Source organism: Panonychus citri, unplaced genomic scaffold (genome assembly GCF_014898815.1).
Source record: "Panonychus citri isolate SS breed McGregor unplaced genomic scaffold, ASM1489881v1 Contig00138, whole genome shotgun sequence".
Classification (NCBI taxonomy): domain Eukaryota; kingdom Metazoa; phylum Arthropoda; class Arachnida; order Trombidiformes; family Tetranychidae; genus Panonychus; species Panonychus citri.
The window spans coordinates 4,369,572-4,393,426 of NW_026515543.1; the positions used below are offsets into that span (position 1 = coordinate 4,369,572).

Consider the following 23,855-nt stretch of genomic DNA (forward strand, 5'->3'; position numbering starts at 1 on the left):
CACACTCTCTTGGTCTTTACATCTTCAACTACCTCCCACCACCCACTTTACCTCCCACTCTCTCTCTCTCTCTTTCTATGTCATTCTCCCATTTTCTGCTTCTCTATTTATAAAACTACAGCAAAATTTAAAAAATGAATTCACAGGTGATAAAGGCTTTTTATTTTTGCCAATAATAATATTGTATTTGATTAAAAACAAACAATTAAGCATAAAAAAACAACAATCTTGTTAAAGTTAACCAAATATAAACAAATTGTTTGGTTAACTAAACACAAACTATGGACATAATAGTAATAATAATTTGGTTGCAATTATATATTTGAAAACAAAAACAATATTAAACAATTTAAATAACATCAATGAAAAAAAGTATTTTAATCAATTTAAATCAATCAAAGTTCAACTTGACAGGTACACTTACAATTTTTACCAATTTGTGTTGGATGATGAACTTCATTAATTGTTTCATTAAACACCGATTGATCAATCGGCGGTTTAACATGATCAACAAATGAATTAAGATAATTACCCGGTGGATTATAATTACAACAAATGAATAACCAATCGGATCCCTTAATTGCTGCAGCACCACAACCTAGTGAATCGGTTGATGACCAAACAATTTGAGTGAAATGATAAGTGTAAGGTGTAAATGATTCATCAGATGACCAATTAGAAACGTATTTGTATTCATCAAACCAAATTGAAACCACATCGGAACAATTAACAATCGGTTTGGAAGCAATTAAAGGCCAAGCAGCTAAATTTTCACCATAAGATGAAGCCTCGTGAAGTAAATAAGATGTATCGTTGAGCGAGGCCAAAGTAGCGGCTCGAGCTTGAGCGAAGTTAATTATCTGTCCAACAATTAGAATGAATCGATTAGGTCAAAATTAATTACGAACAATTAACTTACATTATTATCAATCTTCAACGGGCCAACTCCATGTCGAGACCTCAGTTGATTGTGAGCATTTAAACAATCACGATTAAATAATTCACTTGAATAATCAACTATTTCAATCGGTTTAATTGTTGTCTTTATTTCACTTGATTCAGTTGTTGTTGGTGATGGTGTTTCACTTAATTCAGTTGTCGTTAGATCATTAATTGTTTCAGTCAAATTGTAATCAGTTGTTGATTCAGATTCTTGAGTTTTAACTTCAACAATTAACTCTGTAGTTGTTGAAATTGTTGATGTTGACTCCAATTCTGATTCAGTTGTAACTTTAATTGTTGTTGATTCTGAATAGGAAAAATAGAAGAACAATTTAATTAACACAATTAACTAAATCAGGTTGTCATCTATTACCTTGGGCTTTAATATTACCGCTTAAAAGAGTTACAATTAGCGTAACAATTAACTGATTACGAAGCATTTTAATCCAATACTTGGTTAATTTCAATTCCTATGTAACTGAACATAGACTGAACATTTCTGATTAATTTAGTTGCTTGATTACTAATTCACGTGAGTAAAATTTAATAGTAATTTAAATTTTAATTCTCTTCACAATTTAGCCATGATTAAGGTAAAATGATAATAATAAAAAGCAATTGTAATGATTTACGAAACTTTCTAATTCGCAAAATTAACTTAAGATTAACTTGATGTTCCCACCGACCTTGTGTTGTCTTGTTAATCACAATTAAATCATAAACCAATGATTACAATATAGTTGATTAGTTGATTAACTGATTTTAGGTAAATTCCGTAAACAATTTATTTCCACAACAATAAAATCATTAATAACAATCTTGAACAATTTAAATTAGAAAAGATTTTTAATTCTTAAAAAGTGAAAACTTATTAACCTCACAATCAGTAAATTATCATGATAATTTCAAATCAACAATGTAATCATTTGAATCTCATTTAATTGTGAATCATTAACTCTTAATTGTTATTTAATTGTTTCCAACATCGAGAAAAAGTTTTTCTAATCATTTTCATTACAATTAAATGATTTGACAAACGATTAAGTTAATCATGTTAACTAAACTAAACCAAATCAAACTTTATTGTTAATCATTACAATTAAGTGAAAGTAAATACGATCATCACAATCAATTTAATATGGTCCAAGTTTCAATTGTAACAATTTATTATTTTATTTAAATGTTCACTAAAAAGTGTAACCAATTGATTAGCATTTGGATTGTCAACTTAAATGATTAACTTGATCATATTTGTTGACTAAAAGTGATTTATAAATTGTTACAGATTAAGTTTTTGAATGAGAAATTTTTTTTCCAAAAAAATGATTACTTTTAAAAAGCAATTGATTATTTACAATTAGTTTAATTGAGATCAAAATTAATAAATTAACTTGAAGCTAAAAACATTTAAATCATAATTGTCATTGAAATTCACTTTAAATTGTTACTGTAATTTAAATTGATTGCGGATAAAAAGAGACGAAAATGATTTACAGCTGATTATTAATTTAATTTCTCAATAGTGATTTATCATTAGTTAGATTAATTTAACTGTTGATTGTAATGATGCCTTCGTCGTTTAATTAACTCTCAAAGTAATAAGTTAATCATAATAATAAGAAATTAAGTTAAATCAAAATGTTAATTTTGTTTAAACTTCATTGAAGATTATCAGATATGATTAACTAATTGAGTTGATTAAAGTTATATTAGTGAATTGGTTAAATTCATAATTCACTTTGAGCCCTGAGGTTAAATTGTTACTGTTTGATTAACTGTATGATTAAAATAATAACATAAATGAATTAATGTTTAACTAAAATTGAAGAAGCTTCAATTTAGTAAAGATTAATTCAAATTGTTTTCCTATTCAATTTAGTTATTAGCAATTCTGATTAAACTGTTAGACAGTTAGTACAACAATTAAACTTGATTTGTTTGAATATCCTGTAAATTGACCTTCGAAAGATTAACAAGAGGAAACAAGGATTGATGATTAGTTAATTACAACAATTTATCCATTGGTCATCTTGGATAATTAATAACAAGTTTTTTCTTTACAAAAACAAATTGAATATGAATCTATTCAAGGTTAGAAACTATCAGATTAACATAACAACAATTCATCAGGTAAATCATCAATTTTTACTTCTAGAGATTAATAACTGATTGTTGGCTAATTGTAGACAAATATTAAGTTAAGAAGGATGAAGATGATAATAATTTAGGTCCAATTGTATTTCACCTTTCAACAGTTTCTGATTACAGTTGAAAATAGGTGTTGGTTTCACCTTGGGAGTGATTTTCCTCCTCCTTGAGAAGAGGTCAGATCTTTTTTCCTTGGTCACTTTGAATAATAATAAACACGGATATTGATACTTTGGGTTATGAAGACGAGATGAGAATGATAATAATACCATATTATTATATCCATTAGGATGGTTATTAGTAATTTAACCTGTCAACCTTATATTTACACTTTTCCTTCGAGATGAAAACCTAATGCAAGAGGTAAAAAAAAGGTGAAAAGTTAAAGGTAAAGGTAAAAATAATGAATATACATACTTAATATACACATAGACAAATATTCATATTTGAAAAGTGTATAAGACAAATATTGAAATATGAAATTAAAAAGGTTGTACCTTTGGGTATGTGAGTAAATATTACCCTTAGGGGTTTTCGTATTATCATCAGCATCATATTCATCTTGATTATCATCTTATAAGTATCGTCAGTCGACTTCACTTGACTTAACGATTTGGAAAAACATATGCTCTTGATGAGAAGAAATTTTTTACACCAAGTAACGTGTAGATAGTGATGATTATCGTTATGATTATGGGGATGAAGGTGTAGATGATTTTATGTTGATTTGTTGAAGAAAAGGCTTCTCTTTGTTGTTGCTTGGTAAACATGGATTCAAGTTTGTTTTTCCATTGTTGTTACTTGTGAAACCCCCACAGATAATTAGTGGTGTTCAATATATTGGCACCAAAACTCCTCTTTTCGTGTGTTTCACACCCACCAAGCATTTTCCTCTCTCATCTCCCCTCTTTCACCTTCGCCACCTTTTTCCTTTTACTTTTAGAGTATCATCATTATCATCATCAGCATCTCTCTCTCTCTCTCTCTCTCATCGTTATAATTACTATCAGCACAATCATAATAATCATGAGAGTATTTTACCATCCAGTCCATCTATCTCTCTGTCCATCTCCTCGTTTCATGTTGGTTTCACATCTCAAACCTCAGAACCAAAAGTCATCTTGTTGTTGTTGTTTCTTGTTTGATCGTTTATCGTGATAATTTGTACTCCAGGTCACCAACTGTGTGTATAATACTTAACCAAATACTTTAAGACCTCTACTGAAGATGAGGATGAGGATGAAAAACAGAAGAAACAAAAAAGAATTAAGATAAACCTTCAAAGAAAAAAAAACAAGACCAGATGCTTATTAAAAATAATTACGATACTTACCTAATGGGTGCTAACTGTTGTTACCCCAAAGTCAATCATTTTCAATCATGATCCTTGATTAGAGTAGCTAATTGTTTCCTTGTAGTACTTACCTTCACTCAGTTTTATCTTCTTTAAAAATGATAGGAAAAATTTGACCGATTAAAAGATTAAACAAAAAGAGTGGAACAATTAAAATCAGATCAAAGTAAACAAATTTTAATCTTTTCTCAAGACAAAACAATTACATCACTTTTGTTGGCGCTTCTTCAAAGAGGCGCCACTTTTGTTTTCTTTTGTTTTCTAATCGATGAAATGAAAAATCGTCTTTGGTTAATGGTAACATCTTAGTTATGATCGCACTGGTGTGGCTTAATTATCCCTTTAAATTTTCATCCAATTGGAATTGATCACAATCTCTGTAAGTAAACACACAATTAATTATTAATTTAACTTGATCAAAAAATCACAATTTTAATAATTAGGAACTTGGAACAATTATGAAATTGAACATGTTGTTTGTGTTGATGAGTAGGGTGTTGGTTAAACATTGATTAAGGTTCAAAATTTGCATTATTAAACAATTCACTTCGGTACTGATTCGCAATATATTCAATCATTAAATTGAACCTTTCACCAGGATTTTTCCCATGAAAAAATCTTCGTCTAAATAGATAATCAATCAAATACTCAGATCTTTTTGAACCATTAGTTTGCTTTGGACTACTTTCTTTTAGCCCTTTCCAGAGTCTTTCAATTGTTTGGGTGTGGATGGTTTTGTTGTGTGGATTAAGAAAATTTTTACTGTGATTTACAGTATAATGAATATAACCCAAATTTTTCAGGTTATTATATCCTCTCCACTCATCGGTAAATATTGTTGTACCTGTTTGAACTTTTCTTTGAATAATCTCGTCTAGTGTAGGCATTTTTCTATTTGGGGCAATCTCAACAAAACAATGTCCAGTCTCTCTCTCGATACCACCAACAACCCAAACCTGCTTCGACTGATTAGCTAATAAACGACCCTTTCGATACTTTCTTTTGAATAAAACTGATTCATCAATCTCAACGTGTCGATCTTCACCACCGATGATTTCACCAAGGTCGATAAGAACATCCAATGCAACCTCACGACAGAATTGAAAATAATCCACAATTGTATTCTTATTGAGATTAATATTCTCAAGTACTCGCTTATTCTTATCATGTCCACACCAAAGGAAAACCACCTTGTAGAAATCAAGTAAATCTATCCGCATTTTCTCAAAACAAGTTCCTCTAGTTGGAGAAATATATTGTTTACATACACTACATCGGTACAAATAGTTGAGTTTAGCGGTGGATCGAGGTGTTGGGTTTAAATAACCAAGACATTCATTGGTGAGAAAACAAAAGTACTGATTACGTTTAAGTGGTTTAAGGGGTAGAAGTTCAAAATGCTCGGCGAAATCAGTACCAGCAATACGACCATCATCACATTCTGTAATTGAACTCACAAAATTGAAAGCATTGAGAGAACTAAAGAAAAGGTTATCAAACATGTTGATCAAAATTAAAATGTTTATTGATTTCTAATTATTAATCTAATTTTGCTCTTCATCAACATCATCTTCATCTTCATCTTCATCTTCATCTTCATCTTCATCTTCACCTTCATCTTCATCTTCATCTTCATCTTCTGGTTCTCAGTCAGTATTTTCATCATATTGTTCAATAGTATCCCAATTAAAGAAATGATTTCTTGAATAGTCGATTGATTTTTGATCAAGTTAAATTAATAATTAATTGTGTGTTTACTTACAGAGATTGTGATCAATTCCAATTGGATGAAAATTTAAAGGGATAATTAAGCCACACCAGTGCGATCATAACTAAGATGTTACCTGGTTAATTACTATTTTTTTCCAACAATTAAGCTTAATTGTTTGTTCTTTATTATTTTAAACTGTTCAGCAATCAAAAGGTAAGTCTTTTGAAGGAACTAATCTTTTATTGTCAATCTCTCTTGTTAATACTTTCCTATTGCGTGTGTTTATTTACATGATGAGTGTTAATCTGTTTCCATCAATCTTATTTTTGTTTATTATGTTTTTATTTTTTTTCTTTTAGTTAAATGATTTACAAATTGTGTCAATTTGAGCAGATAAATTGTTGAACAATCAGAGATGATAGTGAGAGCAAAACTAAACGATTAACGTTTCGATGGTTGGGAAACACTTGAAGGTAAAAAAGAACCTGAGTAAATACAAATGGACGACAGTCTATAGAACATGTAATGATAATATTTTCTATTCTATTTTTTTTTTCTCTTCTTTTCTACTTGCAGATTTAAAATGACCACTGGTCAAAGGTTAAACAACAGGAGAAGAGAAGAAAAAATCGTGTCAATGTTATAATGATTACTGTTATTACGGTTACTGTTGAACAGAAATGATGTAAGGTGATCAACAACAACAACAAGGATGTATCACAATCACACAGATTAGTTGTATTGATGTTCAATTATTGTGATCACGCTGATCAATCTAAATCGTAATCATAATCATCCGTGTGGAGAGAGACTGAGAAGGAGATGAAGATGACCTCAGTAACAGTGTATTAAAGGTTAAAGGTTATTGTTAAAATTTGTGATCTAGTGAAAGGTGAGACTGTTACGGTTACCACACCAAGATGAGAAGATGCTAAAAAAGGTTAACTGAAAAAACTGTTGCTAAGGTCAAAGAGTGAATACTTTTGGAAAGATATTACTTTCAATGATCGATCGATTCTCATCTTGTTATTAGTTACCTGGAAATCTAAGCTAACTAATAACAATTAAACAAAAAGAACTCTCCAAAAACAGAAAACAGTTTTGTTTTCGTTTACACTTTTACTTTGGCTCATCTTCACTGTTAATGTAACAATTTAGATGAAAATGTTCAGGGCGTTTTTAAATTAATCTTCTATTTGTTGATTCTCATCATAATCATTTCAAATTATTTCATAAGATAGATGATTATGATTACGGTTGGTGGTGGTTGGTGTTAGCTAAAGTTACACTTTCGTTGATTGTGATTGATGTGATATTAACTTATAACAACGAACATAAGAAAACCTATTAATTAAAAGGTAAGAGATTAACCAAAGAGCAAAATAATGACCAATTTTAATTGTTGATTACCATGGAAATATCACCTGGAAATCTGTTAACAATTAGAATGTGATTTAAAAAAATCATTCACTAATTAAATTGAGACAATCTATTAACACTTATATTTTATTCAATATTTATTACTGTTTCTTTTTCACAGAGTTTAGTCCAACAATTTACCTGATTGTTAACGATAATGTTTTTCCTGTCTACTTGATAGTTAAACTTAAATGGTCAACATTAAACTGGAGATTATTGATCAAAATTAACGGCAAAGGAATCAAGTTAATCTGTATTATTAACCATTTCAAGCGCCAATATATTTATAACTAAAAAGTCAAAAATACCCTAGACGATAAATTGTTAAATTGTTATATAGTTTTTACCTTAATTGTAAGGTTAATTAGTGGGTTTACAAGGAGCTTGTAAAGTGTAATAACAATATCGGGAAAAGGTAACCCAGAAGCAAAAGAATAGGTAAAAATTGAGAAAAAAAAACGAAAATGGCGAATACATAATTTCTTTTCCCTCTTTTTTAGGTAAATTGTTATTAAACTGATACGGATGATCGATGGGAGCAATAATTTATCTGGACATAACGATGACGACCGAAGATGAACCAACCTGAAAGACGAAGAGAGTAAAAGAAAACGGACCAACCTCTTGGTCTCACCTAAATGTCTTAAAGTCACGATAACGAAAAGAAGCTGAAATGGTCAAGAGAAGACGAAGAAGATAAGGAAGAAGAAGAAGAAGGAGGATGAAAAAAAGATGAACAAGAGATTGATGCCTCTTTCACTATTGGAAAACAAGAGAAATACATTCAAGGGAGATAATAAAAAGAGACAAGGTAAAAGGTAAAAGGTTGAAAAAGAAACGATAAAAAAAGCATCAGCAATTATGACATAAATCTTAAGGTAGGAAAGGTAAGGGTCTTTAATGATGACCTGGGTCCACTTTGAGAAAAGCACCCAGGTCATTTTCATCATCTTCCTGTGTAGTGGACATACACAGGCCACCATGATGCTCAGGGCGTCCATTGAAATAAATCAACTAGATTAAAGCTCTAACTAATAACGATAATGATAATGATAAGGAAAACATTAACATTGGCAAATTAAAATTATTTATTGCATTGGAAACTGATTAACAATCATTGTTGTTAATCATCAAACCGTTTGCAAGCTGATTGTTGCTGTTATTATGTCTATTGGGTCTTAAAAAACTTTTACAATTAACGTAAATTGTTTGGGAGATCTTAGGATCGTAAATCGCTTTCTTTTTACTTAAATTATTGTATTGTAATCAACTAATACACTAAATCATTGCAATATGCATGACTTGTTGCACTTACAATTAACAAATTTACTTGATACCAATACAATCAATATTGATTACTGGGAGTTAATCATGATTAGCAAGGCTGATTTGTTGAATACTAATGAAGGTGAATACGAAAAGTAAATCAATTGAAATTAGCTGAAATCTTACTGTTGAAAGGTTGGTTATAGTTAATTAACTAACATGGTTCATTAATTGTCGGCCGATTAACATGATTATTCAAAACAATTAGACTTTACTGATAATCGTTGGTCATTTAAATTGCTAAATTAAATTTAAATCCAACACAGTCATTTATCTAGATTATATTTCATGATAACTGATTAGAGGTTAACCAACATGATTAACATATTGTTAAAAAGAGGAATCAAATCAAGGATAAGGTAGATAACTGTTAACAATTTAACATCTGACAACAATTAACTATTAATAAGCTTATTATTATTTACTTATGAAACCATTTCCATAAAGATTTTCAAAGAAATGATAATCTGAAGAAAAAAAGATCTTAATCTTAATCGTAAGCAATTGAATGGATTAAGAATTAGATATAAATGAAAACGTGTCTTAATCATTAAATTGATGATATTCAATATCTTCCTATGAGGATTATATTGGGCGGTCAAGATGAAGATAAATAGTTAACATTTTTTGACCTTATTTTGATTGTAACAAATCATTAATGATTATCTTTTGAAACTAAATTGTGTAGGTGTATCGTAATATTACATAGACGATTTAGTTGATTACTATTATCCAAAAATAGCTTTAAATTATCATCTCTCTCTAAATTACAAGGTTAATCTGTGGGTCAATTAATAGATGAAAATGGTAAACAATTGTAATTAATTAAAGTTAATCAGGTTAATTACTTTCATGTGGGTAAAATGAAATTTTCGTACTTACCTTTATATTAGATGAGATTGTGAAGGTTGAAATTAAGATAATTGTTATGATCTAAAATGATTTAAGGTGAACATTAGATTATGATAACCAACAATCAGCCAAGAATTAAATGAAACAAGTACATTATAATTAGCAAAATTTCAATATAATTCAAATGTTTGAATGAATTGGTTTCATCTCTCCTTAAACAACTATTGTTAATTATTGGTCAATTTTTATCTAAATTGATTGTCAACCAATGTTTCTCATCTGTCCAAAGGAAATGAATCCAATTGTTGTTTAATTGTCCATTTAAATTCAAAGGTGTATCACTGCTGTTAATTTAAAGATATGAAAAAGACAACAATTAGATGGAAGCAAAAAAAAGAAGAGCAATTAATGTCTCATAATTTAATGAAAGTTTTAATAACAACACATTGACTCTTCTCGTTAATTGTGTGTATTATGTGATCAGTAAATTATGACCATTAACTGTTTAATAGGTGAATATGAATGAAGGTAAGTGTCAATAACGATAATAATAAAAAGGCAGCAATTCAAGTGAACCAGCAAGAAATTATATCTACTACCTTTGTAAATAGAAAACAAAATTTCTTGTCATCATCATCTTCCAATCATCAGTGGCTATCATCCTCATCACCATCATCTTAATCATCAACATAATAATCATGACCCACTGTGTTTTGATTTGTATGAAAAGGTAAATTGTTAACTACTAAAAGTAAAACAATTTATGTCCTTAACCTTTGCAACCATATGAAATTGTAATTTCAAATGGTGACCATAAAAATGGTATAACTTCAATTGTGAATTAACTAACAATCAACGTTTTATCATTAGGATATCTCTTGCTAATAAGATGATGATGATTATGATAGATAACTAATGATCTATAAAATTAAATTTATAGAGGATGAGAGAAAGCTGATGATGAGGAAGATGGAGATGATGATGAGAACCCATAGTGAGAGTTTATCTTTAACTTGGTGTCCAAATCAATTGAATGTAACGTTGCAGTTTTAATGGCGATTAGGAGCCAATCTGAATTATTACCATTGGATAATCCCGATGACATTGATTACTTTGGATAATAAGTGAATCTGTTTAACCATTTTGATTAAAAGGTCTCCTTTGTTAACGGAACTTGTACTCGATTCTGTATAAATGATGATCAAAACAATTAAATTGATTAGACAACAAATAATTGAAAAGGAAAAGTTATCAATTAAATCAAATGAAATCATAAGAATCACTTACCTTTTAATGGGCTTGATTATCATGATTGATGAGATGAATTTTGATTCACTATAGAGAAGAGAATTAATTAAAAAAAAACAAATAATAAAATGGGCGATAATTAATAAATCCAATCAAGGATTAATTGTCTTCTATCGATATAATTACTTACCTTTCAATAGGTTTATTGATTTACTAATTTTTTAATTAGATTAACGTGAGCTATAGATATGAGAGAAAAGCTAAATTAGTAAATTAGATTACAATTAATGATGAGTTTGATTGGGGCTTTTTAACAAGAGCAAGGTAAGTGATTAAGAAAGCAATTAATTTAATTACCTGATGAAAGAATCAAATTTTTATAATCAGATTAAATGAGGAAAGAAAAAGAAATCAAGATAAACATGATCTCCATTAATCTGTAATGAAAAATCATGTAACCAGAAAAATGTAATTTCATTAATATAGAAAAATTTGATGCTGTTAATTGAATTGACACACTAAGCTAACGATTAAACAAATATCAACAATTAGAAGAATTAATTGATTGATGAAGCAGATGATTTGATAGGAAAAAATTGAAGAAGAAAAAAAATCAATTCAATTAAATTAGAAAACAGAAAATATCAAGTGACATATAAGGAGAGAAGAAGAAAACAAGAAGATGCTGAGAGAAGAAATAATAAAAAAGAATAGAATATTCAACAAACTCATCATTAAATATTAACCTTAATTCCTTTGATGATCATTATCATCATCACCTTAGTGGACACCTAATCGATTACATAGTTGATGATGATGATGATGATAATTTAAGATGATGAAGAATCTTAATTATTACCTTAACACTTAAAGATTGTCACACCCAAACCTCAAGGTGTGAAGATCAACAGTACAGAGAGAAATAAATAAAATTGTCTTCTGGTTTCTCACGGTTTCCATTCCAAGATTAAGATAGTTGATGATTAGCAATTAAATTTAACCATTGGAATTAAATTATTCTAAATATTAATCACAATAGAAAGAAAAATAAACTAATAACATTGAGAATTAAGGTAAACATTGGACAAGAAAATCTGATCTGTGGGCGTTTCCATTTCGAAAAGAGGGAAAGTATCTTAATTTAAATCGACAACAATTAACTAACGACAATTAAGATCCAATTACTAATCAATTGAACATCGTAACTAAATTTTAATTTCTCAATTAAATGAGTTTAGAAAAACATTAAATCTGAAATCCTGATGATTTCTCATTCGTTGTAAAACTTTTGTTTCTTGTTTTCCTCTTTTTCTTTCATCAATTTAGTTAATCACAATTTAGATTATCATTTAGTTTCGGTTAATCATCAACCGATATTACCCAGACTTTGGGTAAGGTTAATTATTGTGGTTAACGATCATAATCATCATCATTTTGATTAGAATTGGAAAGAGAAATTAAAATTTCAAAGGTAAACTTATTTTCATGTGGGTTTTGATTCTTAATCACAATTAAGCTCAAAAGATTGTTAATTCTTAAGATTAACTTAAATATCTTCAAGTTATTAATATTATTTATCCATAGAAAATATCTAATCATATTTATCCGCAGAATATTTCATCTAATTACTATTAAAATTGACTAATTAACCAATGGCTTAGATGATGATAAGTTAATTAATCATACTGATGACAACAATCAAGTTTTGATTGTTTTCATGTTGTTGTTGTTTCTTGATTCATATTAATGTACATCCTTTTGATTGTAATCAACAAATTTCATTATCATCCAGGATCCTGATCTTGGAGTAAATTGTTGTAACCACCACCTTGTATTAATCATAATCAACAATAACAATGAGTAAATAATAATATTAACAACAATTTAAGTGTTGATTGTAATGGTGATGGTGATGATGGTGTTATCAGTGGGTGAACCTTTAATTTGATGAGGATGAGGAAGGTTATTATCATCATAATGATTAAACACTTTGTTTTGTTAATTGTATCAACACATTGAATTTAATTTGAATTTAATCTTCACCAGCCAACAATTAACCTTAAGGCTAATCACGAATTGAAAGCAGATTAAATAACAACAACATCTAAAAATGAAAAGTAATTTAAGTTAATCAATTATTAAATTAGCAACAATTAACAGCACAATGAGAAACAATCAGTTTGATTAAATGAAAAATCCTCAAGGATATTTAAAGATAAAAGTAAATCAAAACAATCAACCATCAAGAAGAAGAGGTTTAGTTTTAATTTGGTTAAATAACAATCAACTAATTCAATTCCTCCTTTTACTAATATTTAAGACAATTAGCCGACTAATTATTACAATTTAGAGTTACAATTGAATTAATTGTTTTCTCCAGAGTTAAAAGTTGCCCAAAGATTAATCAATTGATCATCAACCTTTAAACTCCCAATGACACAATTTATTAGATAAAGTTAGTTAGTTAATCACGAAAAGGATGAAAGGTTAAAGGGAGAAACAGGTTGACCCTTTTCAATTGACCTCTTTTGTAGGGGTGATGCTAAATTGTTGTCAATTGATTGTATTTGTTTAGATTTTCATTGTTAAAATCGTGATTACAATTTAAATGAGAGTAAATAATAATCATAAAATTAGATTCCATTGGATTATCATCATAATCGTTATAAAGAGTTAACCTTTAATCCCATTTTTTGGATCAACTATTTACCTCTATTTTTAACCCTTATTGTCAATCTTGAGACCATCACAATTAAAATGATTATATTATTGTGATTAAATTTGATTATTTGCTTGAAATTTAAAACTCTCAATGAATAAAATATATTATTTTATTTATCCACAGGATTAACTCATTCTTATCCCTTTTTATATAAATAAATGAATATATCTTGTTGTTGTTATCACCCTTTACCTTGTTACACTTTGAGTTGACCTACACCAATGGTCAATGGTCACCGATGGTCCACCTAAGAAAGAAAAGAAAGAGAAAACCTGAGATTCAGATAAACAGATAAGGAGAAATGTGAAAACATAACAACAGATTCTTATATACACTTGGATGGTCAATTCATTGGTCATCTCATTCATCTAATTCGTTGAGTTGCTTTTTCTTTTGGTCATCCAATTTTTTTTTCTTCATCTCTCTCCCAAACCCTTTCTCTTTCATATCATCATTATTATTATTACAATAATAATAATAGTGTTTAAAGGTAAGTCCCTTTTGATTTACATCTGACAAAAGGCTTTGGTCAACATGAGACACACAAACACAGTTTTGTATTGGTCAAGAAAAGCAAAATATTTTGGTAAACATTGCAAGAGAAAGTAAGAAATTGTAATAGAAGAAAAAATTTTGACCTACAGAAAAGATGACCAGTGGAAGAAAATTAAAAGTTTTCTAATATTTTCCCAGAGAAGATGAAACTTTTTCTTCTTCTGTTTTTGCTATATGTTGGTCATCTCTCTCTCTCTCTCTCTCTCTCTCTCTCTCTCTCTCTCTGTGTCCACTTTTATTACTTACCTTGAGTAAACATTCTTGAGAATTTCGAATTTTCTTTTACCGATTCCAATTCTCTTCCATCACCTTTGAATCGATTAATATCTCAACACTGACCATCACCTATTCCTTCATCATCTTCCAACAGGTAAGTTTGTTTTCCTACTAAAAAAGAGAGAAAGAAAAAAAATCTCTCTCTTGTTTTTATCATCACTTTGATCTGTTGGGTAAATATTGGTCATCCTATTTTCTGGTCATCATTATCATTCAATTGACCATCAGGTATGTTTCATCACAGAAAACCATAAATTCAGGGTTTCCTTTGTTTATCTTGTTACCTGTATTTACATAGGTGACCATTGGCTATTCAACATGATAATAGTTCATTATTATTGTTGATAAATTGTTACAATTTATTGATTATCATCATTAAATGATAAATAAAATTCATCCATTGAAAAGATAATCATTATAAACACCATAACTGAATAAACAGTAATCATCTTAATCAATACATTGAATGAGTGGTAACAATCAAATTTAATCATGATAATACTTTAATCCTATAATCTGCTGATTATCATGATTAGACTTGCGTATCGTTAATTATTAGGATTATAAATGGTTGATGATTAACCAATCAAAATCAATTTGATCAACAACAAGTAACAAAAGTATTCAGTTTATTGTTAACAATTAAACTTTTGTTTCTTCTTACATTAATTGTTAACAAAAACTGATTACTATTAACGGAAATCGTAACAATTAACTTTCAACAATTGGGTCAATCATTAAATACCTTTTTTTTAACAGGAAACAATTGATTGTAATGATTAGTGATTGGGAAGCAATAATAGTAAATCATTTGAGTTGTGAGTTGATTTTTATTGCTTTGTTTTTCCGTTCAGACAATTAACTAACTAATCAAAATTAACTAACACACAGGTAAATGTCACTAATCCTCATTTCCTCAACAATCAGAATATCAAATTAAAGTGAAGAAAAAAAAATCAATTAACTAACAGATAATTAAAGTGTTGTTTCATTGATTTATCATCGTTACTTTGATCAACAAGATGATATTTGATTGTTGGGTGAAACCTTAACAGTATCCCAACCCTTAATTGTGTCCAGTTGATTATAATAACTACAATATAATTAATATTATCTACAACTACAAGATAGTAATTTAAACTTAATTGTAACCTGATAATTATAAGGTATTAAGATGGTGAGTCTAATCAACCCAACCCAACATGAAAAGTTGACGATTATCACTAATCATTTATGATTAACACTCTTAATTGTCATTTGAATTAATTTATATATTAATATAAATAACATCAAATCATCGTGATGATTATTATGCATTTGAAAAGTGACCAAATTTACCAAAAATTGTATTATCGTTGCAACTTCAACAAAATATTTCTCATCTACTGGTCAACCGCATTGGTCATCAAATTTACACAGGTAACTGACCATATGGACACGCAAGATTAGAGGTGAATCAAGGCAAATGGTCAGCAGAAGGAGCTTCAAGTTGAAAGGTAAAAAACATAACAAGGAAGCAAAAAAATCGCATTCAGGTAAAGGCTTTTTCTTACCTGACCATTTGTACCTTATAGTTTTTTACTATTATTGTAGTTGATGATGAACTCTTTCAATTGATGTTTCATTTAAATTGTTATTATTGTTAGATATTGATTGTTATCAATGATGATGATGATGATGATGATTGACAAAAAAAAGGGAGGCAGGTGAAAGATGATAAAGTGATGCGGATGAAAGTTGATGAAAGTTTTGTATTGATATTTATACATTTAAGTTTACCTTTACCTTTCATTCATCAACATTTGATTGTTGTAATTAAAATATCAAGCAATTGGAACAGTTTCTTTTAAGATGATAATCAGCTGCTAAATTTAGTTAATTAATTCAATGACTGTTAATTGTTCAATATAATTAATTAATATCTTGATAAACTGAAGGTGAGAAAAAAATTTCAACATTTCAATTTAATAAAGCAAAAGTGACTGTTAATTAAATAATAATATTAATGATCTTGTAATTGAATTAATTTACACATAAAGCATAAGAATTAAGTTAATTGTTACAATTGAAAACAAAATTATAAGAAAATATTTTCAAAATCTAATTAACTTTAAGCATAACAATCAACTAATACATATGCATTAATAGTTTAGCAAATAAATTTATTTTCTTGTTAATTGTTTCAGCAATTGAATCCATTGGAACAAATCAATCGCAGTTAATTGTGATGTTATTAAAGAGATGATATCTGATCAAGATGAAGATCATTGGAGATTCCAGAAACAAGGTAAATCGCCTCGAGGATTTATCTTCATCATCATTACATTAACTTTCACCTCCTCCGCCTTCATCAATACACCTAATTCATCCTCATCATCTTCATCTTCATCATCTTCATCCTCCTCATCCTCATCCCTCCTCCTCCCAAACAAGAAACAAAATAACTACAACTTCAATTATCCAACTAGAGCAATAAACTGGGAACCCAAAGGTAAAGTTTTAAATTCAATCTTAAACTTTGGCCTGACCTTAAGGTACAAGTTGTTTTCGTTGTTGTTGTTGTGTCCACACCTTAGTTTCTTAGGCCTAACAAGCTGATGAAACTCAATTGCATTTTTTGTTACTTCACTTTCATCATCATCTTTTCACCCTCAACAACCATTAATTTACACAAGGTAAATGAGAGAGTCTGGGCTGTGTTAATATAATATTTGAATCGCTCATCACCTTTGATTTAATTGCTTGTGAAAAGGTAAAAAATGACCAAAGAAAATGTTTCTCTTTATCTTAATTTACTTTCCTTTATTATTCTTGATAATTATTATGTAATATTATCATGATAATATAATAAAAATCGCCCAGACAATTATCACAGGTATAAATGTATAACTTTAAATTATCATCACCATCATCATCATCTGAATATGAAACAATTTAAAGTTCGTGCTGAGCAATGAAATGATTTAACAATTAGAAATCAACATATTGTAATGGTTAGTTTTTCTTTACCAAACAAATCAACAACTTCTCAACAACTGATTATTAGTTATAGTTAATGATAATCATTATGAATTGTGGGTTTGTTTCAACATTTCGACCTTAATTATCTTTCATTATCATTTTTGATTATCATGATGAAAGATTTTCAATTTACTGTTTTTCTCTAATTTCAACAATTAGGGAGCAGTTAATTATTATTATTATTAAATGAGGACGAGAATCGTGAAAACAAAAACACAATCAGTGAGAGAAAATAAAATATCCTTAATCAAAGTGATTTGCTAATTCAAATCAATCAAATTGTGCGTCTGTTTCAATCATCGACCATAATTTAATCATGATTGCTATAAACAGCGATGATAAGATTATCATTAAATGGATTATAATTTCATCATTGTATTTTAATCACTATCAATTAAATTTCAATCATGATTATTTGAAAATCAAGGGTAATTTTTTTACGATTGCAATTTAATTCATTTCAACACTAATTTTGATTATTTAGACTAATTTTGTGATCATCATCAACTGATTGTGTGTTATGTAAGATTGTATATTTAGTCAGAAAGGTAGACACAATCAGGATAAATTGTAATCAGCTAAATTAACTCATAAATCAATCTTTTCGTAATTGTAAATATACAATTTACCGATTGATTTGATTGGTTTAAAAGGTAAATAATATAGATAAATGTAAAAGTCCAGAGCAAATGATAGAGTGAGAGACTTGATTTATAACCTTTGACATGATTGATAGGAAACGAGGGAAAAAAATGCAATCCAATCAAAGTTAATCAACGGTGGACACACACAATATATAAAACAGTAACTGGAACAAGTTGTTGACAGTTGATGAAAGTAATGGTCAGCGTATTTTTTTCCTGATCTAATTGATAAAAATGGACAAAACAACAACAAATATTATTAGTAAAGGTAAACACAAGAAGCTACAGAAAAGATAAGGTAACCAACAAGAATTTTGATTATAATCAGAAACTAATGAATATTAACTAACATCCTGTTTTCTATTTGTTCAAAGTTTTAACTAATTAATTATCTTTATCGATAATCATGAAAGGACAAGATTAAACTCTAATTGGACTGATAATTAAGAAAGTTAATGATTATAATCAAAACGGTGGAAAAGGAATAATAAGAGAAAAGACTTTTTTTTTGTGTTCAATTAAACACTTTTTTCTGGGTTATTTAAGTTGTTTTTTTGCTCCTTAAATTTGTCACCTTAAGTTAATAATTAACCATCCGTGTCTCTAATTGCTGAATGATCGTTGATTGTATTTACTATGTTTACTCCTCCTATTGCTTGTCTTGTGTTTCTGGTTCATCATTGACAGGAATTAACACCTCAAGGGTGTTATAATTAATTGAAGTTCCTTCCGTTGCAATAGAAAATCACCTTAGTTTTTTACCTTTTTCTCCAATTTTTTCAATCTTAATACTATTTGTTACTCTCCATCCTCTTCTGATCCTCGGCATTTTTGTTGTTGTTGTTTCTTTTTCTTTGACTTTTCCTTTGATAACACATTATGATTAGTAAATTGTACCAACATGATGTTCCAATGTTGATGGGTATATACTCCAATTTAACCTTGGTTAACCATTCGAAACCAAACTGACCAATTGTAGTAACACAATCGCCATCGGACTGCGAGAATAACCTAAGGGTAAGGATACATAAGAATAGTATTAATCTAATGAATAATAATGATGCCATAGCTTCCGATGAGCATAAAGAAGGAGGAGGAGGAAAAAGAAGAGAGAAAAAAAAACGTTAAATTTGGTTGATTTTGTACAAATTTATAAGACTTTTTTTCGCTCTATGTTTCTCCAAGCTTACCTGGGGCTTATTCACCATGGAGGGAAAGGCGAAGAGATAAAAAAAAGCTAAACATGGCTGCTCTTTTTTGCATCATTCTCTTGATGGTCTGTTCATCTCTTGGGTATTGTACTTTACTTACATTTTACACCACAATGATCTTGCCCATCTACCATGGACACATCCGGTTCTCTATGTGAAATAAGCGTTTAACTTAATGTAATAATTGTTAACAGGGATGATGATGATAATGATTAAGCAACATCAGTCAAAGTCCACTCTAGTTGTCAGGCCTAATCTTCATCAATTAACTTACACCGAGATACCTCCAGTCTAACTTTTAGTTTTAGTGAAATCTCAATGTGAAGATAACAACGATTAACAATCAACATAAAAGAAAGAACATAAAAAAAAGAGAAACAATTAAACTGATTACTCAAAGACAATTAGAAAGGGTTAAAATCCGAAGATCTAAAATATCGGTTAAGAAAAAGATATTTGGATCAGGACTAAGATTCGTTGGCGAAAATTATTTTCGATTCTCATTTAATTATTTGTTTTCTTTTTTTAGATTAACTAAATTAATTCAAGATTCGACTCACAATTAGTGATAAATTGGGATAATCTGTGTTAGTTAAATCAACGAAATTCTATTAATAGATCTTAGTTGGAACATCGATTTGAATAAAAGATTATGGCAACTTCTCAATTTATTCACTTTCCCTAATCCTCAAAACTATTTCTGGTCTTTTTTTTATTCATTTGTTTTGTTAATTTTAAATCTAATTGTGATCTAATTTTTCTAATTTTTATTGATTATAAAATTCTGTGTTATGGTGATCATGGAAATCATCTGAAAACAATCACATGTTTCCTTTTTAATCGAGGTTTTGGTTATAATTACAATGATCTAGACATTGGTTGTGTTTATTGTTTCACAATTTTCCGGATTTAATCTAATAGATTATGACAAAATTTAGTGAATCAACTAAATCATTTCTTAAATATTCACAATCCTCTCGTAGGATTAGCTGTAAATTAGATGATAATGAGAAGCCAGGTAATACCAGGTAAGTGATGAATTTTCTTCTTTTCTGACAATCGTCCATTTTGGATATTTGGCTTTTTTTTATTCTCTTTACTGATCTCATATTCTATTCTCTTTTTCTTCCCTTTATTTCGGTGATATAATTTTCTTTAAATTTAAAAGGTTCATCGCTACTTCTACCAGTTTATCTCATGTGTCCATTATGATTCTATTAACCTTGTGCCGTAAATATACTATTGGTATTCCCGTAGAGAAGCGTTTCTTTGTATATTCTTGTTTAATCTTTTTCGGTGGTATCATCTGTGATTTCGCACCCATTTTAATACGAGCCTTTGTACCTTTTAAAGCGACCAAGGAGGGTTTTCTTAATCAATATTTGGTTAATCTTGTCTGGTGGTGGACACTGTTACTGTTAATCCCATTCCTTTGTCTAACAAGTGCCATAGTCTCATTAAATCCAACTCAAGAGGAAGATCAACAACTTGATGAATGGATTGAAAGGTAATATGATGTTGTTGTCGCAAACAATTGATTGATTACAAACCACTTATGATACCTTGATGATAATCCTTTGGATAATATTGTAATCATTTTTACTTTCATCTTATTTCTCCCACTTTCACTTTCTCTCTCACCCTTGATAGATCATCTTCTGTCTATCTCTTGGATTGGATGCAACGATATGATAAATTAACACCAATCAATAAGATTTTAAGATTATTACGAAGTGGCTCAATGATTAGGTTAATTGTTAACTTGATTCTCACCTTTGGGTCGTTAATATTTTTCAATCATATTACTCAATTAACCGGAAGCTGTTCAATAGAAATGTTAAAATCGGAAGAAGCTTGTCTTAGATTGGGTCATCGTTGGTCTGGATTTGTTGTAGATGATTTGATCTTTCAAATGTTAATTGCTAATTTAATTATCCTTGAAGAATGTTCTCTGATGAAAGGTTGGGAACCTTTTGGTGAACAATTAACAATCAAGCAAAAGGTTTATCAAAAACAGTGTAAAATTAATTTTAATCAGTCAATACTTTTTGATAAGCTTAATGGTTACATTAGGATTCTGTTTATTGGATTAACCTTATTCTCATTCACCTTGGATTTCATGATATTCCAGTATGCAGTTTATTATCCAACGATGATTTCAAAAGGAGCAGCATATTGTTGGTCATTAATTGTTTACTACTCAACATATCGATTTATTTATAAATCATCATTTTTTACCCAATTAACTTAATCATCACCAATGTATCCATCCAAAAATGGGACAAGATAAAAAAAGGCAACGAGAAAGACAACAATTTGATTCATCTGTTCCCATGAAAATCACAATGGAAATCCAAATGATTAATGATAATAATAATAGTTACCTAATAACCCAGGAGCACATAATAACCACCATAAAGTGTGCCAATTGGTTAGTTATAACACGTTGATAAATCGCCAGGACAAGACCGAAATCAATGGTTAACTAAATTGTTCAGTTTATTTGATAATCTTTGTCCTGCCTTAGCATTTATCATTAAATTAAATTTAATCTTTTCTCCCTCTTCCAACAGGATTTATGATGATACCTATCGGGGATTGACCTTAAAATTATATGATAACAATTGACTGTAAATATAGAATCAAATAAATCGGGATGTTGGTCAGTTAAGTTTGATTGTTATTACAACTAAAGCCTAACGAAGGTGAAAATTAAATACATAATATAAGGTGAAGGTGATTTCTCAATATGTAATAATAACAATAGTTAATAATTGTAGTATATTGTTCATTGGGGAAATTGATTGTTACCTGACCGCCGTCATCATAATACAATTACATGTATTATTATTGTAATAATACAACAATCAAGAGGTTTGAGATGCTATGAATATGCAAGAAAAAAAAACTATCTCCAAGGTTAAAGGTATAAAAAAAGATGAAGATAAGAAGATGAAAAAAGTGACTAGATGAGAGGAGGAGGATGAGAAATGTCATCTCAGCAGGTAAACAGGTAACCAAGGGATCTAAAGGTAAGAGCCTTAAAGTGACCAGCAAGGAACCAACAACAACTCTAACCACTGAAGATGATGATCAGTATGGGTCAATCTTTCTCGATGATGATGATGATGATGATGATGAAGGAGGGATAAATCGAGATGATGAGAAGACAGGTAAGTACATCATCTTGTAAGAAAAAAAAACTCCATTGGAAGTCAATAGAATCTTTTGAAAATTTTGTTCCTCTTTAAGAGTAAACTGTTGATTCGGAGTTTATTTAAATGGATTTAAAAGATTTACCTTTTTTTATGTTTCCACAGTTAAAGGTAATCAGCACCTTACCTCATCTTTAATTAATCTTATCTCCATCATCTTAATCATCTTAATCCGTATATTGAAAAGTTGAGTAAAGTTTTCTTGGTAAAATGATGAAACTTTCCAGTTGTTGATCAATTAGTTGTTGTAATTGTCCAACAGGAAGGATGTTGATGCTAAATTGTTGATGTTGATTAAAATACCGAAACTTTTTGATTGATATTAATTAGATGACCATTTACAGGTAACAAATCTGATAACAGGTAATGTTTTTTTAGCTCACCTGTAACCACACACATTGACAACATTTTAAATTAACATTAGATTAGATTAGATTAGACTTGATCTCACACACGTTGAGGATTAATTGTTAATCACTGACAATCAAATTAACTTTTTTTCTTCTTCTTTTTGCCAGCAAATTGTTTTTATTTTTTTCTTATCATTTTGACAACTTTCAAAGTTAATCAACTAATCAAAATGTTGATGGAATCATTTTCATTATCATTTAACTAATCACGCTAATCCAATCTGTTACTTAATTGTATTAATCAACTTTACGTAACACCAAATTGTAAAGTTTTAATTACTATGGATAATTTAAGTTATTCAATGGGAAATTAATTGAGTTTTGAGACTAAATTTTTGTAAAAATCGGAAATTAATTATTAATCTACTTCCGTTAGTATGTTAATCGTCATTGGGAACATTATGTTGATTAGTTAATTGTAATTTGAAATTAGATTGATTTGAATTAAGTCTAACTCGATTGTTATTGAAAGTAATTAAAATCTCATTGGTTTTGATTATTAAGGTTGACATCAGAAAATTAATAAAGGAAACTCATCAATCAGAAAGTTAATTGTGATTAACAAGGAAACAAGTTAATCTTGATTGTGTTAATTGTGATTTAATTGAATCATTGAAAAGCAAAGGTAAATCCAACGATCCATTGAAAATAATCAAACAAGTTGACAACAATTAAAACTATTAACAAATCAGCGGATTAACATTAATCCCAATTTCCGTTGCAATTAGCAAGTGAATTAATTATTAATAGTTAATGAATAATGAGAAAGTATCAAATTTAATCACCTGTCAACTGAATGAA

General features: G+C 29.0%; 3 protein-coding genes and 5 long non-coding RNA genes across 13 annotated transcripts; 3 read left to right on the forward strand and 5 right to left on the reverse strand.

Annotated features, from left to right (window-relative positions):
- Window positions 1–354: 354 nt before the first annotated feature.
- Window positions 355–1,617, reverse strand: LOC128392997 (uncharacterized). The gene is made up of 3 exons (XM_053353093.1): window positions 1,316–1,617; window positions 920–1,248; window positions 355–860 (listed from the first exon to the last, which is right to left on the reverse strand). The coding sequence occupies exons 1-3, from the start codon at window positions 1,380–1,382 to the stop codon at window positions 396–398; spliced, it is 861 nt and encodes a 286-aa protein (XP_053209068.1). The 5' UTR covers window positions 1,383–1,617; the 3' UTR covers window positions 355–395.
- Window positions 1,618–2,271: 654 nt separating this feature from the next.
- Window positions 2,272–4,717, reverse strand: LOC128393165 (uncharacterized). Of its 2 annotated transcripts, none has more exons than XR_008326090.1 (3): window positions 4,424–4,717; window positions 3,588–4,311; window positions 2,272–3,441 (listed from the first exon to the last, which is right to left on the reverse strand). It is a non-coding gene; the product is annotated as an uncharacterized LOC128393165 (long non-coding RNA). The 2 variants fall into 2 exon arrangements; XR_008326091.1 differs by having other exon boundaries at window positions 2,276–3,441; window positions 3,588–4,308; window positions 4,424–4,716.
- Window positions 4,718–4,735: 18 nt separating this feature from the next.
- LOC128393164 (uncharacterized) lies at window positions 4,736–6,276 on the reverse strand. The gene has a single exon (XM_053353289.1). It carries the CDS (start codon window positions 5,944–5,946, stop codon window positions 4,957–4,959), a length of 990 nt encoding a protein of 329 aa, XP_053209264.1. The 5' UTR covers window positions 5,947–6,276; the 3' UTR covers window positions 4,736–4,956.
- Window positions 6,277–6,291: 15 nt separating this feature from the next.
- Window positions 6,292–8,213, forward strand: LOC128393167 (uncharacterized). The gene is made up of 5 exons (XR_008326096.1): window positions 6,292–6,368; window positions 6,515–6,628; window positions 6,732–7,047; window positions 7,393–8,012; window positions 8,075–8,213. It is a non-coding gene; the product is annotated as an uncharacterized LOC128393167 (long non-coding RNA).
- Window positions 8,214–8,752: 539 nt separating this feature from the next.
- LOC128393166 (uncharacterized) lies at window positions 8,753–12,108 on the reverse strand. 4 transcript variants are annotated; one of them, XR_008326093.1, is made up of 7 exons: window positions 11,860–12,106; window positions 11,358–11,437; window positions 11,191–11,240; window positions 11,040–11,087; window positions 10,836–10,938; window positions 9,783–10,096; window positions 8,753–9,680 (listed from the first exon to the last, which is right to left on the reverse strand). It is a non-coding gene; the product is annotated as an uncharacterized LOC128393166 (long non-coding RNA). The 4 variants fall into 4 exon arrangements; XR_008326094.1 differs by having other exon boundaries at window positions 8,753–10,096; window positions 10,352–10,938; window positions 11,860–12,108; XR_008326095.1 differs by having other exon boundaries at window positions 8,753–10,096; window positions 11,747–12,105.
- A 2,662-nt stretch (window positions 12,109–14,770) lies between these two features.
- On the forward strand, window positions 14,771–19,513 carry LOC128393712 (uncharacterized). Its single transcript, XR_008326242.1, has 3 exons — window positions 14,771–16,088; window positions 16,740–16,840; window positions 19,404–19,513. It is a non-coding gene; the product is annotated as an uncharacterized LOC128393712 (long non-coding RNA).
- On the reverse strand, window positions 18,004–19,549 carry LOC128393710 (uncharacterized). The gene is made up of 3 exons (XR_008326240.1): window positions 19,409–19,549; window positions 18,793–19,229; window positions 18,004–18,439 (listed from the first exon to the last, which is right to left on the reverse strand). It is a non-coding gene; the product is annotated as an uncharacterized LOC128393710 (long non-coding RNA).
- A 442-nt stretch (window positions 19,550–19,991) lies between these two features.
- Window positions 19,992–22,100, forward strand: LOC128393700 (acyl-coenzyme A diphosphatase FITM2-like). Of its 2 annotated transcripts, XR_008326239.1 has the most exons (4): window positions 19,992–20,457; window positions 20,598–20,936; window positions 21,080–21,860; window positions 22,003–22,100. XR_008326239.1 is itself a non-coding variant. In XM_053353915.1 (3 exons), the coding sequence occupies exons 1-3, from the start codon at window positions 20,354–20,356 to the stop codon at window positions 21,678–21,680; spliced, it is 1,044 nt and encodes a 347-aa protein (XP_053209890.1). In that variant the 5' UTR covers window positions 19,992–20,353; the 3' UTR covers window positions 21,681–22,100. The 2 variants fall into 2 exon arrangements, 1 of the variants encoding a protein (XP_053209890.1); XM_053353915.1 differs by having other exon boundaries at window positions 21,080–22,100.
- Window positions 22,101–23,855: the final 1,755 nt, after the last annotated feature.

What these genes read in the sequence shown, in the direction of transcription:
- LOC128392997 (XM_053353093.1), bottom strand. Translation starts at nt 1,382, where the DNA reads ATGCTTCGTAATCAGTTAATTGTTACGCTAATTGTAACTCTTTTAAGC. An exon ending in CGGTAATATTAAAGCCCAAG is followed by an intron (nt 1,249 to 1,315) that starts GTAATAGATGAC and finishes TTTCCTATTCAG; the next exon opens with AATCAACAACAATTAAAGTT. An exon ending in CGTTGAAGATTGATAATAAT is followed by an intron (nt 861 to 919) that starts GTAAGTTAATTG and finishes ATTGTTGGACAG; the next exon opens with ATAATTAACTTCGCTCAAGC.
- LOC128393164 (XM_053353289.1), bottom strand. Translation starts at nt 5,946, where the DNA reads ATGTTTGATAACCTTTTCTTTAGTTCTCTCAATGCTTTCAATTTTGTG.
- LOC128393700 (XM_053353915.1), top strand. Translation starts at nt 20,354, where the DNA reads ATGACAAAATTTAGTGAATCAACTAAATCATTTCTTAAATATTCACAA. An exon ending in GAGAAGCCAGGTAATACCAG is followed by an intron (nt 20,458 to 20,597) that starts GTAAGTGATGAA and finishes TAAATTTAAAAG; the next exon opens with GTTCATCGCTACTTCTACCA. An exon ending in CTTGATGAATGGATTGAAAG is followed by an intron (nt 20,937 to 21,079) that starts GTAATATGATGT and finishes CACCCTTGATAG; the next exon opens with ATCATCTTCTGTCTATCTCT.